At 40.1% G+C, this 17,199-nt stretch overlaps 1 protein-coding gene across 6 annotated transcripts in view; it reads right to left on the minus strand.

Annotated features, from left to right (window-relative positions):
- Positions 1-17,199, minus strand: part of FAT3 (FAT atypical cadherin 3) — a 396,115-nt gene that overhangs the window by 47,133 nt on the left and 331,783 nt on the right. For all 6 annotated transcript variants that reach the window (XM_088051032.1, XM_088051035.1, XM_088051033.1 and 3 more), the window contains 3 exons: positions 16,872-17,105; positions 2,919-3,308; positions 381-595 (listed from right to left, as the gene is read on the minus strand). In XM_088051032.1, coding sequence (XP_087907158.1) covers positions 381-595; positions 2,919-3,308; positions 16,872-17,105 — 839 coding nt within the window. The remainder of the gene's footprint in view (positions 1-380; positions 596-2,918; positions 3,309-16,871; positions 17,106-17,199) is intronic.

A 17,199-nucleotide genomic window follows, 5' to 3' on the forward strand; every position in this document is an offset into this window, starting at 1 on the left:
GCCCACATCAGGGGGGTTGGAACTAGATGATCTTTAAGATCTCATCCAACCCTCTGACTCTGTGATTGTATTTCACTGAAAAGTTTAATTCTGCCTTTCTATTAAAACCTGTTTCTTTCTAGCTGACTCATGAAATGCAACACCTTAAATACACCATTGCTCTTTGACAGCATAACAGGGTTAAAAAGGAAGATACTACTACTACTTTCTTTTAGGGAGAAACGCACAGCGGCTTTGAGAGCAGTAGCAGATGCAGAGTATTGGCTAGAAAATGGTTCGGGGGCTTCAGGACGTAGTAATTATCATTATTAAGTGGTGCAGCACTTTTTTAGGGGCAGAGGGCTTCACCACACCTAAATGCCACCCACGGCCCCACTCACCAAGACCACGGAGTCCCCGATGGCTGCGTCCTCGCTGATGACGGCGCTGTAGACAGCCTGGCTGAACGTGGGCGCGTTGTCGTTGACGTCCGTCACGTTCACGTTCACCGTTGTAACCGCGCTCAGCGCCGGAGTTCCTCCATCCTTTGCTTCCACTACTAAGTAGAAGTCCTTGCACGATTCAAAATCCAGAGCTTCGAAAATGGAAATCACTCCTTTGAAGCAAAGGAGGGAATGTCAACAGCCAGCAAAAAATAAATAATGCCACAGAGTAAGGGATTTGACTGTAGTAAACAGTACAGCATGCTATTTATCACCATGGCACACATACAACACTAACTGTAAGACTGCCCAATCCTATAAAAATGTTTATTCAGGTTTCTACTGCTGTCGTTTGATTAAAGAATTATGCCAACTGCACTTGGGTTGCCTCTGCAGAAAGGATCTTTACAAGGCATGAGGCAATGAATGGTTCCTCAGGAAAATAGCTTTCACTATGTGAGTATCACAGATGAAGAAGTAGGGGCCATATCCACCCATTTACCATCTCATTCACATAGCCTTTGGGAGAACTGGATGCCGACTCTGGAAATAAGCCCTGACAAGTCAACAGAAATTCACTCCCACACAATTAACTTCTCATGAATTAAATACAAATGAGGATATGAATACCTCTGAGAAATCAGTTGTCTATCATTTAAGTGATTAAACAGAGACTTTCCCACTCAGCTAGGTTTATAAATTTTGTGTTACTTCACCACACCACCAAAATTAAGATTCTCTGTAACTTGATTCACTACACGCACCCAGATTCCCTCTAGGATAGAAATGATCTGATTTCTAGTGTTCTTATAAACCTCCAACAATATCAGCTTCTTAGGAAATACATTTCAGAACTTAATAATCATTACAGCTAGGAATTCCTTCCCATCATTTAACCAAGGTAATCCAAATGTAATTTAAGCCCATTCACAACTTCTTTTCTTATTACCGGGCATGGAGTACAGTTTATTCCCCTCTTCTTCACAGGTACTTTCTACAGGTATGAAAATTAACAGCATGTCTTCTTTTTTCTACCTTAAACAGCCTTAAATCCTTCAGTCTTTCCTGATAATTCACATTTTACAGACTTCAGCTCATTCCTCTTAATCTTGTCTGGGCTCTTTCCAAATGAATTCCACCTTTCAGCACGACTTGCTGAAAGCAAGAGCCCTGAAGAGAAGCTTCCAAGTGGCTAGCAGACAGTTCCCACTGATAAATGGTGTGGAGGACATTATTTTTCAAGCTCAGATCAGGCATGCTACATCACCAATCTGCTGTCTAGAAACTGAGCTCCTGCCTCTAAACGAATAATAAGGGAGCTGTCACACATTAATGAATAATATATAGTTTTAGTTTTGGGTTTTTTTTTTTCCTGTGTGATTAAGCTTCATTATGGGTTTTTATTGATTTATTTCCTTGGCTTCATTGTCAAATGTGAAGTTAAGTATTGCTGCCTAGGCGTATTTATGTTTAAATTTTGCTAGCACTAATCAGCATGATGAAGGTGACAGACAACACACAGTTACGCTAAGTCCCTCACATGAGAGGGAGCATTCTCTACAGAGTGGAGAGCCATTTTTGCACACAATTATAGAAATGACACAATACATAATTTTGAGATTCTTCATGTTACTGGCTATTACAGTTACACCCAAAGAAGCGTTATCTTCAGCTTTTAAAATAAAGACTCTTTGCTTTCAGACTCTGGTGGCAGATTTGTACTGGTCATCCTGAATGCTATGAGAAGAAGGGGATCCACTACAGGAAGGCACAGAAGAAAAAGCTTACAGTTGATGGACTAAAAGCTCAGTGAGGATAAAGAATATATCCCACTAAGGATATTCAAAGAAAATGAGCCATTTACACCAAACATAATGCCTTTCCTAGGTCATTCTTATAGAGAAGCAGTGGTGTACTTCTAAAATTTGTGATGTTTAACCAAAACGACCTCAACCCAAGCCACGGCTGAAATAAAAACAGATGAATCAGAAAAACCTAAGTCAGGAAAGCTGCATAATGGTAATCACGTAATAGGACTGAATTAGTCCTAACAGGTCCTTGTAGCACTGGTAGATGCTTTCTAAGGGGCAGACAGTAATCACATAATAGGACTGAATTGGTCCTAACAGTAGCACAGGTTGATGCTTTCTAAGGGGCAGACAGTTGAGGCTGTACTCAGCTGGTAAGCAAGCAAACATTGCAAGTGTTCAGAAGTGGTTTGCACAGTTTGGCTAATAGGTTGTCACATCTATATTGGCTTCAACAGACTTACTAATGGAGAAAAGTATTCTCCACTTGAGCTGGGGCAGCCAAGTGTGACCATAATTGACAGCACTCTCCAACCTAAAATTGCTTTTTAACTCTGTAGTTAATTACGCAATGACAAGCTGTAAGTCTCTGGCCTTGGAAATCTTGTGGTCCAAGAGGCTTCCCCAAAACATTCATGTTTTTCTGATGCTTTAATCTAGCATTGCAAGTAAGAGCCACTCTACAAACCTGTTTTTGAGTTAATCCGGAACTTCCCTTTCTCATTCCCTGATCTGATGAGATAGGCAATCTCAGCATTTGTACCAATGTCTTGGCTTGTAGCAAAAACAGAAAGGACCTCGGTGCCAGGTGAGGTGTCTTCAGGTACTGTAACAAGATAATCTCTTCTTTCAAACACGGGAGGGTTGTCATTAATGTCCAGCACTGTAATGGTAACGGTGGCAAACGAGGATAAGGTCATCACAATGCTTTGATCTGAGGCCTTTACAGTGATGTTATAGGAGGACTGAAGCTCTCTGTCAAGTGGATGCTCCAAAATAATGATTCCTGATGACCGGTCAACTGAGAAGTAACCATCTGCAGAGTCTGACAGGGAATAGGTGACTTTTCTGTTCACGCCTGGAAGAGAAGCAAATGGGAAAATAAAAATGAGACATAAAGAAAAGAAAAATCTCTCCCCATCTAATGGAAACCCTAAGCAAAATCTGCTATCATGCTGAGCATTTCCAGTGGGGGTAGAGGTAGGAGTGCCTTGTGGCTACAGTATTGCTGAAAGTTTGGGAGATCAGGACATGCTCTTCTCACATGATAAATCCCTTTGGATACATTAAGTTCCTTCCCTCATCATGATACTTTTCTTTAAAGATTACTTTGCAGAACTGCTGTGTATTGAAACTTGAAAGCAGAATCCAGATATGGCCCTTGCCCAGAACAGCTTATAATTGAATTAGATGAGACAAGCAGAATGCTGAAATTGGAAATGTCTCAGAGCACATCTTGAAGGAGCAGAAATGTACATAAGGGGAAAATAAACCCATAGAAATACATCAGAATGTACTTGCTACCAGTGCTGCCTTGATTCCACTGTTGAGCAGAAAAATATTATAAGATGATACCTATTAAATAAAAGCTGCATTAAAAAACTCCTGCCAGAATATGAACATTTTAAAAAGGAAAGTCCCTCTGTTCCCCAGTCTAAGAGCAAAAATCGAGTTGTACAAAAGATACCCTGTGTTTTTAAAATCGTGCCTGTATTTCCCAACGCAAAGCACCTATCCACCTGGCTGCTGAATATGCAGATCTATGCTAAGGTTGTTGTCAGTAATAAGGCCTGAGGGGATGGTACTGACTTGGTTTCTGCACTACCAAGTGGGATAGCCATTTCAAATCTAATTAAAAGTGAACACAGATACAAGCTAATTCAACTCCCTTGATGCTAGTTGATTTTGTGATTTTGTCCTGGGTGCTTCAGTAAGAGACTATAACTAAAACACAAAGACCCACTAAAATGGAGAGTCTCTGTTTTTAACATCTCTCACTTGAGAATTTGCTGCTATTTTTGCTGGAGAACAAACTTTACAAGCCTGACATTAATCAGATGAACAAGAGCTACCAATCCCTTCTAGGCATATTTAGTTAATTTAAAATTTGTGACAGTATTATTCTGCTTTCCAGCAGCAAAGCATTGTAGAAATGTCTGATCAAAAGCAGCACAAATCACAGCTGTTTTCTGCTTGATGTAGCAGGAGTTGAGCATCCACACAAGGGGGAGCTGGGAGACTCTTTGCTGAATCACACGCACATAAAAGCTAGAGGAACTACAAAGTCCCAGACCCTACTTGAAGGGCATTAGGAATTAGTGTATGGCTCTTCAGAGAATAAAGTTTTTATGCAGTGCTTGAGATACCAGAGTATATTTAAAAGGTTCAAATGTCTTTTAAACATGGAACAAATTAAATGGCAATACTGCAGTGAATGACTCTGTTAGGCTTTTTGTGTTGTTCTGTTTTGGTTTTCCATCACAGCCGATCCACTCCATTCACCATGGTATCACAAGTGTCAAAAAATAAAATGTCCCACCTTCAGCAAAACAGCAAGGCAATCAAGAAAGTGACTCTTGTCCTATAGACAAGGAACTGAGCTCAGCCTGTGAACTCACAGGAGGTGCCTTCATGTTAAAACATTAGGCTTTGAATACCCTACAGCTGCTGGAGAGCAGTCACCCCTTTCCTTAGTCTCTTGATACATACACCCAAATACTCTGCCAGCTGACAGTCAACCAAACTGACAAACATTAAAAAGGAGTAAAGCCCTCTAGAAAGTGGAAGATTTTTCAAAATCTGAATGGTTGGAGGTATCTATGTTCCCAGCTGGGGAGATCTTTGCTTGGACATCCTCCACGAACTTCCACTTAAAAAAAATGACAGACCTGTCCATAACAATTACTGAGTTAGTAATAACAGCTGATCCTCAGCGATGCCGGAAAATGGGCTTTTTCTCCCCCTTGATTCAGAGCATGACACTGAACACCCAACCTACACAGGAGTTTTAACTGTAAAACTATTTAGTATTCTCCACCAGCCACTCTTGGTGCCTGCCAGTTTCTACAGTGTCAAACACTCCTCTGAGGCAGAGGGCCTTAAGCCACCTTTTACATGTCTGTGACTGCAGGAGAGCCTTAGTCTGGTTTGCACTTTTCTCTGGCAGAAACTCCCTTTTTGATACTCAGTACAGCATGCCTGTGCACAAGACAGAAGATTCACACACCACAGTCCTTAAGGGCCCAAACAGCTAGAAAGGAAATTGCCAACAGACGCCTTGAAACACCATGAAACTTCAGCAAAAGGACCTTGCAATGGGAAATGGGGAGAGAGAATTTGGTAGATGCAACACCATGGAGGGCAAGTTTATGTACTGGAGGTAATAACTCCAGTAAAGGCAATCTGTCATATAATCCAGCCCCTCTTCTTGTATTCTACTTTCTAAAAGAGATGCCCATGAATTAACAAAATATTAATAATGTTTTTTTAAGCTATTTCTGGTATTCCTACAATAGAAAGAGGTCAGATATCGATTATGGTGTTCTGGGTGCTCACTCTAATATACAGAATTTTGAATCTTGAAGCTAAGTGCTTTTATTTTTCCTCCCTGGAAAATGAGAGAGAAATATAGGAGTTCCAGAGCCATAGGTTATCTTGTACCAGTCTGGTATGATGAACAGTCTTATTTTTCCCATGGGACATGAAAGAAAAGCTCTTACAGGTGAAAGTGCCTTTTTATGCAAGGAGAGACAGAAGATAGGTCAGAAGACCTGTGTAGGGATACAGATACCAACCCTTGGTGGCTTTTGGCCCAAATGCAAAAAGGAGAAAAAAGGGAGACATACAGAGGGAGATCTTAGCTTTGTGCTGACCCTCTTGCAGAGTGTTTTGGTGGGTGGAATTTAATATTTGCTTCTTAGGGGTAAAATCAGTGAAAAACTGTGGCACCAACAGCACTTTGCAGTGTTGTGTTACATCAGTAGCAGTTTCTACTGAGCTTTCTGACCCAAGGCTGGGTGAGAAATGGACATGAGGCAAAGATGGAGTAGGAAAGCTATTTTACTGAAACTGAAAATGCTTTAGTCCAGAGGCTACCCTCTCCTGAGAGACAAATGTCCACAAGTGTGTGTCAATGGCATCCCTGCCACAGAGGTGACAGCAGATTCCGCTATGACTATAAAGGAGATACCTTCTGTGCTTCAGTGCCATAGTTCCTGCACTGGTAAAGAGAGCAATCCTCCCACACTGCTTGCCTACAGCTGTTGGGGGATTAATGTTTGCAAACTGTTTGCTGTCAACTCACTCACTCAAACTTCTCATATTTCTAAGGTGCCAATCATGAACATGAGCTATTTGAACACAGAAAGCCTTTGCAAGAATCACTATTACAAAAAGAAAATTGCAGTACATTTTTTTTTTTAAATAAAGGAATAAGGTAGCACATTTTCTATTTATACTGGTATTAGCATATGATAGAATATTGCCCTTTGCCAAATCTCTGGTGTGAAGAGTTTGTAAAACATACACCCGCCTAGTACCTCAAATGCCGTTCTTCAAATAGGCTTTTCTTCTTGTTTTTTTCTGTACTAAAACAAAGGGGCACACACTGAATGTCAGATTATGACAACTTCTATGTCATTACTACTTTAAATAGCATCAGGAATATATAATAACTTCTCTTCATAATTCAGCACTATCAATATCCTCCTTGTATAAAGTATAGAATCACAGACTCATTCAGGTTGGACAGGACCTTTGAGATCATCGATTAGCCCAGCACTGTCAAGGCCACCACTCAACCACATCCCTGAGTGTCACATCTACACATCTTTTAAATACTTCCCAAAGTTGTAACTCAACTACTTCCTTAGGCCTGTTCCAGGGCTTGACAATACTTTCAGAGAAGAAATTTTTCCTTCTCTACATCTTAACCTCCCATGGCTTAACTTGCTACCATTTCCTGTTGTCCTACTGCTTGTTACTTGGGAAAAGAGCCTGGCCCTCAACTCACGACAATGTTCTTTTAAGTTGCTGTAGAGAGAGAGAGAGAAGGTCCCCCTGAGCCTCCTTTTCTCCAGGCTAAACACCCCCAGCTCCCTCAGCCCCTCCTCACAGCACTTGTGCCCCAGACCCTTCCCCAGCTCCACTGCCCTTCTCTGGACACGCTCCAGCCCCTCAATGTCTTTGTTGCAGTGAGGGACCCAAAACTGAACACAGGATTTGAGGTGCAACTCAGATGAAAATGGTGACGTTACAACACATTTTGATCCAGACTGACACCAATTAAAAGGCTGAGCATTATTAACCCAATAGGCACAATCCCATATGACAGTAAGTTTCTGAAGTGGGCAATACCTTTATTCATCACACATGAAGTATAAGTTATACACATTAAAAGCCACATTGTGTTTCTCCTTTCTGTCTTCATCTGTCACCCTGAACTCTTTTCTAAATATATTTCCCCAAGTACAGCTAGACCACTCGTTTTTGTTTTTGTCTGAAAAATGACAATTAACTTTTGTCATCTGCTCATTTTCATCTTGAAAACCTATGAAAAGAAATGTAATGGCAAGTATTAAAAATAAACAAACAGGATGCAGACCAGAAAGCAAGCTGAAAAAAAAAATATTTTTCAGTTTAGCAGTCGTTTGCAAACATACAAAGCAAGCTATCTGATTATTGTGCTTCCCCTTGCCTCTTTTATGGTGTAGTGATTAACACTGGTATGTACCTATGACCTTTCTTGACAACCCAAATGTTAACCACAAGGCCAATTCCGAGAAGATAAAAGTCCACAACTTTGTTAACAGCAAACAGGACAAAAAGATGAATTCTAAACCAGATTTTGTAGTACTCTACTTCATCATTTTGAGATGAAAGAGAAATCTTGCCTGAAGTACCTTGTTGAACTGTAGAAGAATATATAGCCCCAAAGGGAAAATATTTCAAGTGATTTTTACAACTTAAGCAGAAAACCTGGCCGAGTTTAATCCATAACAGTGCTACCAGGATAGACTTTCAGTGTTTTTCTCTTCTCTGAGGGAAAAAATAGTGCTAACCCCAGAGGCCTTTGTTCATACCACTGCTCCAACAGAGTCAGGGTACCATGGGATGAGGGCAGGGCAGAGCTGCTGATTGAAGATAATCAGCCCCTTACTGAAGTGGAATACTTCACAGAAATGGCATCTATAAACTGTTAGCAGTATGGGACCATCCATGGGTATCTAAAACTCCGCTTTCCATTTCAGCTGGGGAAGGTGTTGTCTGTTTTGGTAGGAAGTCAAGATCTGGATAGTTGCCTCATCCTCCATCTCTTTCCTACTAGGGATTTACAAACTCCTGGGTACTGGCTTACATCACTTGAAATATATACTTGTTTTCTTCAGTGCTCCTGAGTCAGTTTTTCTGAAGTCGGGATTTGGAGATACCTGATTTAGGGTTACACACTGCAGCTGGAAACATAGAGAAACATAACTGGAAGCAGTGGAATGCACACAGAGAAAGAGATAAAAAACATAGATGCATATATGTAAGCATGAATAGAACCATTAAGATGGAAAAAGACCTCTCAGATCCTTGGGTCCAGCTGTTAAACCAGCTCCAAACCATGTTCTCAAGCACCACATGCGTGCACATTTTAAATACTTTCAGGGGTAGTAATTCCACCCTGGAGAGCCTATTCCAATGCCCGTCAAAATTTTAATTATTTAATTTTAATTTTTTCCTAATATCCTATCTAAACCCTTCCTGGCACAACTTGAGGCCATTTCCTCTTGTCCTTTCATTTGCTACCTGGGAGATGAGACCAACCCCCACCCCAATAAAAGCTCCTTTTAGGTAGTTATTAAGAGCAAGAAGGTCCCCTCTCAGATTGCTTTTCTCCAGGCTAAACAACGCCAGCTCCCTCAGCCTCTCTTCATCAGGTATGTTCTCAAATAGTTTGTATATTGTATTTTATATTTATGTGTATGTGTGTATATATAGAGAGAGTATTCATATACACAGAGGTTTAAGTGATCCAGTTTAAAGACAGAGTTTATTCAGTCAATATAATCCAAGTGATACAATTCTCCTTTGTCTAGTTCTTTACCTCTATGTTGTTAACAATGTCTTGGAAATCTCAAAAATTAAAGAAACTACTAGAAATGAGAAAGTGTAAAGAGAGCTGGAATCTTGAGAGGTCATCTAGTTTATCCCTGCACAAAAATAAGATGGATGCAATTTATCCCCAAACAGAGGCCTATCCTTTGATCAGGAACTTGCACAACCTCCTTCGATAACACCCCAGTGCCTCACTTTTCTTACAACAAAAAATCTTGTCCTGATTTTTGTCTGAGATTGAATAAAATTAATAAAAGACAAGGGAAAAAAACCTGAAAGAACAGGGGTCAACTTCCTTCCTCAGAGATACTTATCTGATAGCTAAAAGCTGTTATATTTTATCATCTCAACTCTTTTTCCCCAGCAGACCCTCTCAACTGTTACAGTATTTCCTGAATTTTACTTTACTTGTGATCTCTTTTGTCAATCTCCTACATCTTCCTGGAAGATGTAGCCCACATCTTGGAAGTGCTGTATCCAAAACAACCTTTCACGTCAGGATTTGCCAACACCAAATAAACAGAAAGGACTACTTTTATTCCAGCACTACTCTGGTTTACCCATCTCATTAGAGGTGGTTATATCATTAAGTATTTGCCTTTTCACACCAGTATGAAAGTGTAAATACCTTCAGCCTGTGGGTCACAGCAATACAGCAGTTCTGCTGCCCAGGCAGTCACCACCCAGACAATAACAGTGAACTTGTTCTTCTTGCCTAAACTTGAGACATCACATTTATCTTGATGACTTGCACTGGGTTTTTCCATACCACTCTTCCAACTGTTAAATACCACAACTGCGGATTTGACACTATCCAGGGTAACTTGCAGCACCACTCTGCTTTCTGACATTTAGCAGTACAGTCCTTATGCCTACTTATGTATTCAGGAATCAAAATAGCGATGCTGCACCCAGTATCTTTCTTAACTTACCCCTCTACTACAAACTCCCCTGACAGCAGTTTGGCAAAGACCATGTTTCCCTGGCTTACACATAAAAACATGGGGCAGTACAATGCCATAAAACTCACTAAACCTAAGCCATAACACCCATAATATTTATTTCAATATGGCCTCATCACATGTTGCAGAAGGAAATGAGATTGGTTTGATGACTTCCAGTTCCTGAACACAGACTAGCTTTTAGTCATCTTGATACACACATCCCATTATTTTAATGCAAGGAGGGTTACTGCATTCCCCTGACTATCCCTGAAGCTTTAAAAATATGGCCCTCTGAAGGATTCAACAGGGTCATACTGAATGCTTTGAAAGAGGTTTTCAGAAACCCCGAATACCTTGTTTATTTACCTCCTAACAATAAGTCAAGTCTGAACTCGTAAGAGCCTGACAATTTTTTTATTTGGCAATTTTTCAGGGATCCAGTGTGCTTTACCTCTGCATTCCTATTAGTGCTTTTCCCTTTACTAGGAGGTAAAAATCTAGGTTTTCTCTTGAGCAGCTTACTGAGTGAATCTGGACCTGCACGTGTCTGTAGGACTGGCCAGACAAATGGGGAATGTGGGGCATTGACCTTCCACTTCCTTATGGAAGACTGGACAGAACTCTAATAGTAAGGATACCTTTCCAGGAAGAAGGAGCACAAGGGTACATCATCATGGACTATTACTATTCATTGAATAAGCTCTAAGGAACAGGGCCCAGAACCAAATCAGCCACCAGGCTATACAGCAATGTTCACTCCTGCCTTTTGTTTTGTATTCTGTTTTTTTGGGATTTTTTTGGTTGGTTGGTTTTTCCTTTTTTTTTTATTTTGCTTTGTCTTTTGGTTGATTGGTTGGTTGGATTTTACTTCCAAGGCTGATTTTTGAATTCTTTCTGAAAACAGCTTCAGTGACAGTGGACAGGCCTCCCTACTTCAACTATACCTCTTAACTTATGCAATCTTGTTTTGGATTGCTAGAGTAAAAGGAATTAATAATTCATGTCTCTCTCATCTCCTGCATTAGAGCCCTAACCCGGGTGTTATTTTAAAAGTGTGCGAGGCAGCGATGTGGGTGAAGATAGAGGAAGCACCATGCATATTTTAAAGAGAATGAGTCATCCTCTGTTAAAGTATCTTGTAATATTTATTTTACAAAAACTTAGATATGCAGGAATGCCATCTAGCTGGCCTCACTGCCAAAGTCAACTACTTATTAGCTGTCCAGTTTTAGTAAATCTTCTGTCCTATTATCTCTGTTATTCTTTTTATTCATGTTTGGATCCTCGCTTTTGTCTTTTTCAGATGCTGAGTGCTCCCAAAGTTTCCAGGTCCGTTTTAAGGGATGTGCCCATTAACAAACACACAAAGCAGAGGTTTGCTGTGTACTAGTTTTGCCATAAAATGCCAAAATCAGTATCTGCTTCAGCATTTCTATTATTTTATTAATCACCATTACACATAATTCAGAGAGCTGCTCTCCAATCAAGATGTGACTGTGTTACACTTCTCTCTGACAGTCCTGCAATCTCACGCAGCAACACTTTTCACTTCCCCAAGCCCAGCTGTGAGGCAGCTGTGACTGCAATAGGCTCAGTTGCCCTAATACCTTGAAGACCAAAGCCCACCATTGATGAGGATGATGTCTGTACTCTAGCTCCCTGCATGTATTCTTGAAAGTGGTGACCCACTGAACAGCCAATGTGATTTTTTTCCATGCTGGGCTCACCAGCATCCTGATGCCACTTCCTCAAAACCAGTGATAAACCTCACAGAACTGTCTATAGCCCTTGGTGGCTATTTCTGAGAGATATTTTGTTTTTATTGTTTTAGTAATTTCTTCTTTTTTTCTCATTGACACAAAGAGAGGACAGGAAGAAAAAGAAGATAAAACTTTGCTTGCATCCCCATCCTCTTGAAGGTAGGTACACACAAAAAAATGGACTGGTTGAAACCTGAAGGAGAAGTCATACTACCATTCTTCCCTAGTAAAGAAATTTATTATTTCCTGTGCAGGTGCCTTGGGAGCACATATGGTAAGGGTTTGGGTTTCAGCTTTTTTTGACAAAGCAGGTCTTTATTGAAACATCAAAATCTGCGAGGTCAAACCTTGCAGGAAAAATATAATTTTTGACACAGGTTTCTTTGAAATCCAACATAAAATTTTTCATCAGAACCTGAAAGAAAACGGCACTCCTTCCCCCAGTTTTCCAGTTCCCCTATCAATTCTTGTTGGAGAACTTTGGGTTTAGGAAGCCAATGTCTCCTACTAAGAACGTCAAACAACTTCCCCCAGGAGGGCTGAGTCTTTTCTGCTTTCTGCAGCTCTTCCACTTTGTGTGAAAAGATGAATAATTAGCTCCCCACACCAAGAATCAGACTGATTAGAAACTTGATTGATTTAAACTCTCCAGATTAAACACAAATGCACTAATCAGCTGACAGCAGAATCCTTCTCATAAATCCTGATCTAAATAATATTTAACTCTGTAAAACTGCTTAAAGAATACAATCAAATTCAGCTACAACTAACCCATATAACCTGGCTGTACAAACATATCTGTGGGAGGGTCTCAAACCTTATTCTGGTTTCCTGAATTAGGTTTTCAACACCCATGTTTTCTCTCACAGCCACCTAAGCAAAGCTTCAAATGCTAGGAACAAAGAACGTAAATCCAGGCTCATCATCCAAATCTGCTGACCCCAAAACTAGCTGGATGATTTTTTTTCAGAACTGGTGAATAAACCTTAGACCATTCTGCTCGTGAGGCTACAAGCCCTGCAGAAGCTGGGACACATCTGAAACTCTGGGAAACCTATGCACAGAAGTGAGAAAATATAAGGTATTATATTAATAAATTAAAATGAAAATGAATTTAATTAATAAAGCTTTGAATAAGGTAGCACACTGCCTGTTGTTTTTCTAGGTTGCATTACTCAATGCTATTAAATCTGCTGTAAGATATGGGAGGGTAATTCCTGAAACTACACTTTTTTTCATGTACAACAGATCATGGTGAGGGTATTACACTTTTGTCTGTATCCACAATGCACGTCTCTGGTTATTCCCAGAGGACCTCTAGGGTGCTCATGCTGCAGAGTACTCAATCCTTGGGGGACAGCACTCTCTGTCCTTGGAGGTAGCCAAAAGCCATCTGGACTGAGTCCTAGATAACCTGCTGTAGATGTCCCTGCTTGAGTGGGGGGGGTTGGACAAGATGCCAGCTAGTCAAGGGAGAAGCAGATCAGTCTCATCAGTGACTCTGAGAAGCTCCTAGATTTGCCTTCCCAAACCAAACAATCGATACCAATAGGTCCTAGCAGCATGCATGTCACCACATCTCCTGGTATGGGCCCTGGGCTGGGGAAGGGCTGTGGGGGTGAGGAGCAGCTGAGCACAGAGCAGGGCATTCTGCACACTGCATGAACTCTGCAACCAAATAAAAGACACTCCTTGCAAGTTTTACCTACATGCCTGTGTTTTCCTGCATGTTGGCTGCATGCAAGGTGCTGGCTCAGAGATGGCCCAGTCCATCTGTACTGCCTGGTTGTGCAGGGAACAGGGATGATCTGCCACAGCTTTAAACATCGGCTAATGGAGAGAGAGGCTGGAAGGCAGCAGTGGCAGGCAAGACAGAACTGCCTGACAAGGCTATTCCTATTCTGAGCAAAACTAGAATCTCATTTTCATCATAAACACAGAAAAAAATCAGTTGGTCAGTGAAATCACTAAACTGACTACAGATGTGGATGGCTGATGCCCCAGTGGTGATGAAGAAGACTGCAGAAGGATGGATAATGCACTGTTCGTTTTTAGTACAGTTAAGTACTCCTGCCTGTGGTAGACTACACCATCAATCATCATGGAAACAGGCCTGAGCACGGAGGTCATTCACAAAACACAGCATCTTCAAGTGAGGCAGGATTTAACCATCTCTTAAAGCACTGCTGAGCTTGGATGATGCTGTCATTTGTTCTTGTACTGTGTGAGCGAGGCCACAACACTCTGTGCATGCAGAACACATGAGCAGCACTGGAAATGAGTATGTGCCTGTGCCTCTGCTCTGGGCTCTACATTTTTTCTAAAGTTTATCAATTTTTTAAGATCATACTTACCACAATGTCCCATGTAGCTTTCCTCAAGAGCTGCTGCCCTAGTATGACCCTAATTCCTTTGAAACAGGCCGATACAGCAGCTGTGTGTGATGGGTTTGTTCAGGTAATTATACCTCAGCATACATTCCAGCTCTCCTTGTGCCTTAATTTGAACAAAATGGAGTAATTTGGCACTTTGCTTTAGAGACAGTGTGAGGTGAAAAATTCACTGCTTTCTCTGAAACTCTCTAAAAAATGTAGAACCAGTATTTCACTTTAATTTCTTAGTTTGAACATTTCCAGATCTGCTGGTGGTGAGTAAGCAGCAAATACCATATTGTGGAAATACTAAAAATTTCCAATTGCAGCAGTATAGGAGAAAGAATTGTTTTCAATTAAAACTACTAAAACATCCTAACAAATAGACTTCTGTATATTCTCTCTTTCATGAGATCATGTAATTTAAGATCCCCAGCTGTATGCAGAGGTTATGGAAAATGAACTTGTGTGCTACTAAACAGTTAAAACTGCTTTCTTCTGTTGAACACTTTGAAGAAGGATCACAATTCTCCCTCAGTGTGTCCAGCTGATGCAGCTAGTCTCTAAGTATGTATCCAAATTATAAATATATTAAACAGCAATTTATGGTCCAGTCCTAGAATTTCACATGATATTATGTGATCAGGAACTTCAACAGATATCAAAGGCACAAGGCAGATATAACACTATTTTTCTTTTAACTGGAAATTGTGTTAATTATTTAACAATGTCTGAACACGGTATTCTCAGGATTTTGTTAAATTGTGTTTAGTTGTGGACCACAAAGGGACTTCTCTCAAGTTTTCTCTCAATGGCTTCAATATTCATACTCCTGTCCTTACAGTACACAGCCCTTCAAGCCCAAAGCAGAGGAGGCAAATTCTAAGAATGATCACAAGATGTTTCCTGAATGTTAAAAATTTATTTGTATGATGACTACTGCCTCCACTGATGTTTTCAGGTTAACACTTCAAAAAGTCTTAGAGGAATATCAATAATACATTTTTTTCTCTCATGGGAATATTACACTACCTGAACTCATTCATTATCTAGCAACAGGGAATCAGTGATTTTAATAGGGACTAACAGAACAGTAATTAGAATAAAATCCAGTTTTAGGGACTTTTTAGTCCTTTAGTTATGATACACTGTATGGTTTGGTTTTCAGGTCTAAGCATTAAGGAAGTACATAGCCCCTTCTCATTCATCATATCCAGCCCTCCCTTTAACTTCCCTAGTTTCAGAAGGGAGGTACAGCAACTAGCTCATGGTTTGTGGGTTTTTTTTTGATTGTTAACTATCTAATTATGTAAAGTTGGTGCTAGCAAGAACTTTTATTGACAACTTTTAATTCTAATTGTGTCCCCTCTCTCCTTGAATGTCACCACACGTACAAGAAAAATGGTAATTAATACAACAGTGGAAAGTAACAACATTGTCTCTTCAGATGGTTCAGTAGTTTACCTCCAGTAATTGGCTCTTCACTGCAGGACAGGATCATAATTTTAATTGTGAGTTTTCAACCATGGCATATACTGCAGCTCTTCATAGATACATTAATGACTGTTTGCTGCTCCTTTATGAATTCCTGTATATCTAAACTATCAGTCTTGCAAAAAACTGAGACTTACAGAATGCACTCAGAAAAAAAAGTGTCTTTTTTTCATTGAATGAAAGATCTATGTGATTTTGCATGAAACTACTCAGGCCATAGTTTTTACAAAACACCTCCAAAAACACAGGAAGAAAAAAAACAACAAACAAAGTTATTTATTTCAACTCAAGGGAATGACCGAATTTTTTTTCTAATATTCAGTAGGACTTACCACTGTATTATGCAAAAAATACTCCCCTTTAAGTATTCATAATTGGGCCCACATTTCAAGGCTAAGGTCCTCATATAATAAACTATTACATTTTCAAAGAATGTGCAGTTAAATAACCAGAACATTTATAATGTACATTCACAGTGTACAATAGCTTTATGCTAAAGTAACCAGCTGGAACAAATGGGAGCTATTGCAGCCTAAAACTCTAGAAAAGCTGTGATTAATCAGGTATAGGTCCCTGTGGCATGTAACTATATTATTTGCATAAATAGAGGCACGTGTATTCAGAATCATGGCTCAAAAAAAGAGGTGAGACCACTGAAGGAAAAAAGTTGCAATTTAGCCCCAAAATGATATTTAACCCCTAAACAGAGCTATTGCTGATCAAGAGAGGACTACATGCTCCTGTGGCTGCTGCAATGCTTTTCTGTTTGTAACACCATGGTGTCAAGATCAGACACAAGCATTTTGATGTAAAGAAAGAGAAGAGAAAGAAGTGGGGAGGATAAAAAAGAAGGAGGAGGAGGAGAAAAATGGAAAAAATTAGCAATAGAAAAGCAAATCTGCATTGTAATTCCACCAGAATTTCACAGAATTTTCATAAACATTTATTTTTTGCAATGTTATCCACTTACCAACATCAGGATCAGTTGCTTGGACTCTTGTTAACAAAGCTTTAGTGGCTGTGTTCTCATAGACACAAGCAGTGTAGTGGTCAGATGAAAACACTGGTGGGTTATCATTAACATCTTCTAAAATAAGATGGATTTCTGACTGGCAAAACCTGCCACCACCATCAGTGGCTCGGGCAACCAAGCTGTATGCAGGGATTTTCTCTCGGTCGAGAGGGGCCAAAGATTTCAGCTCACCTGAAATTATTTAAAAGCAGCAGCTATCATTATTATTGTAGCAACATCACTAATTCTAGACAGCCTAAGTGTCTCAAAACCACGTGTTTCACAG

The sequence above is a fragment of the Pseudopodoces humilis genome, chromosome 2 (genome assembly GCF_049639895.1).
Source record: "Pseudopodoces humilis isolate 2021_Gansu_Grassland_sample_001 chromosome 2, ASM4963989v1, whole genome shotgun sequence".
Taxonomy (NCBI): domain Eukaryota; kingdom Metazoa; phylum Chordata; class Aves; order Passeriformes; family Paridae; genus Pseudopodoces; species Pseudopodoces humilis.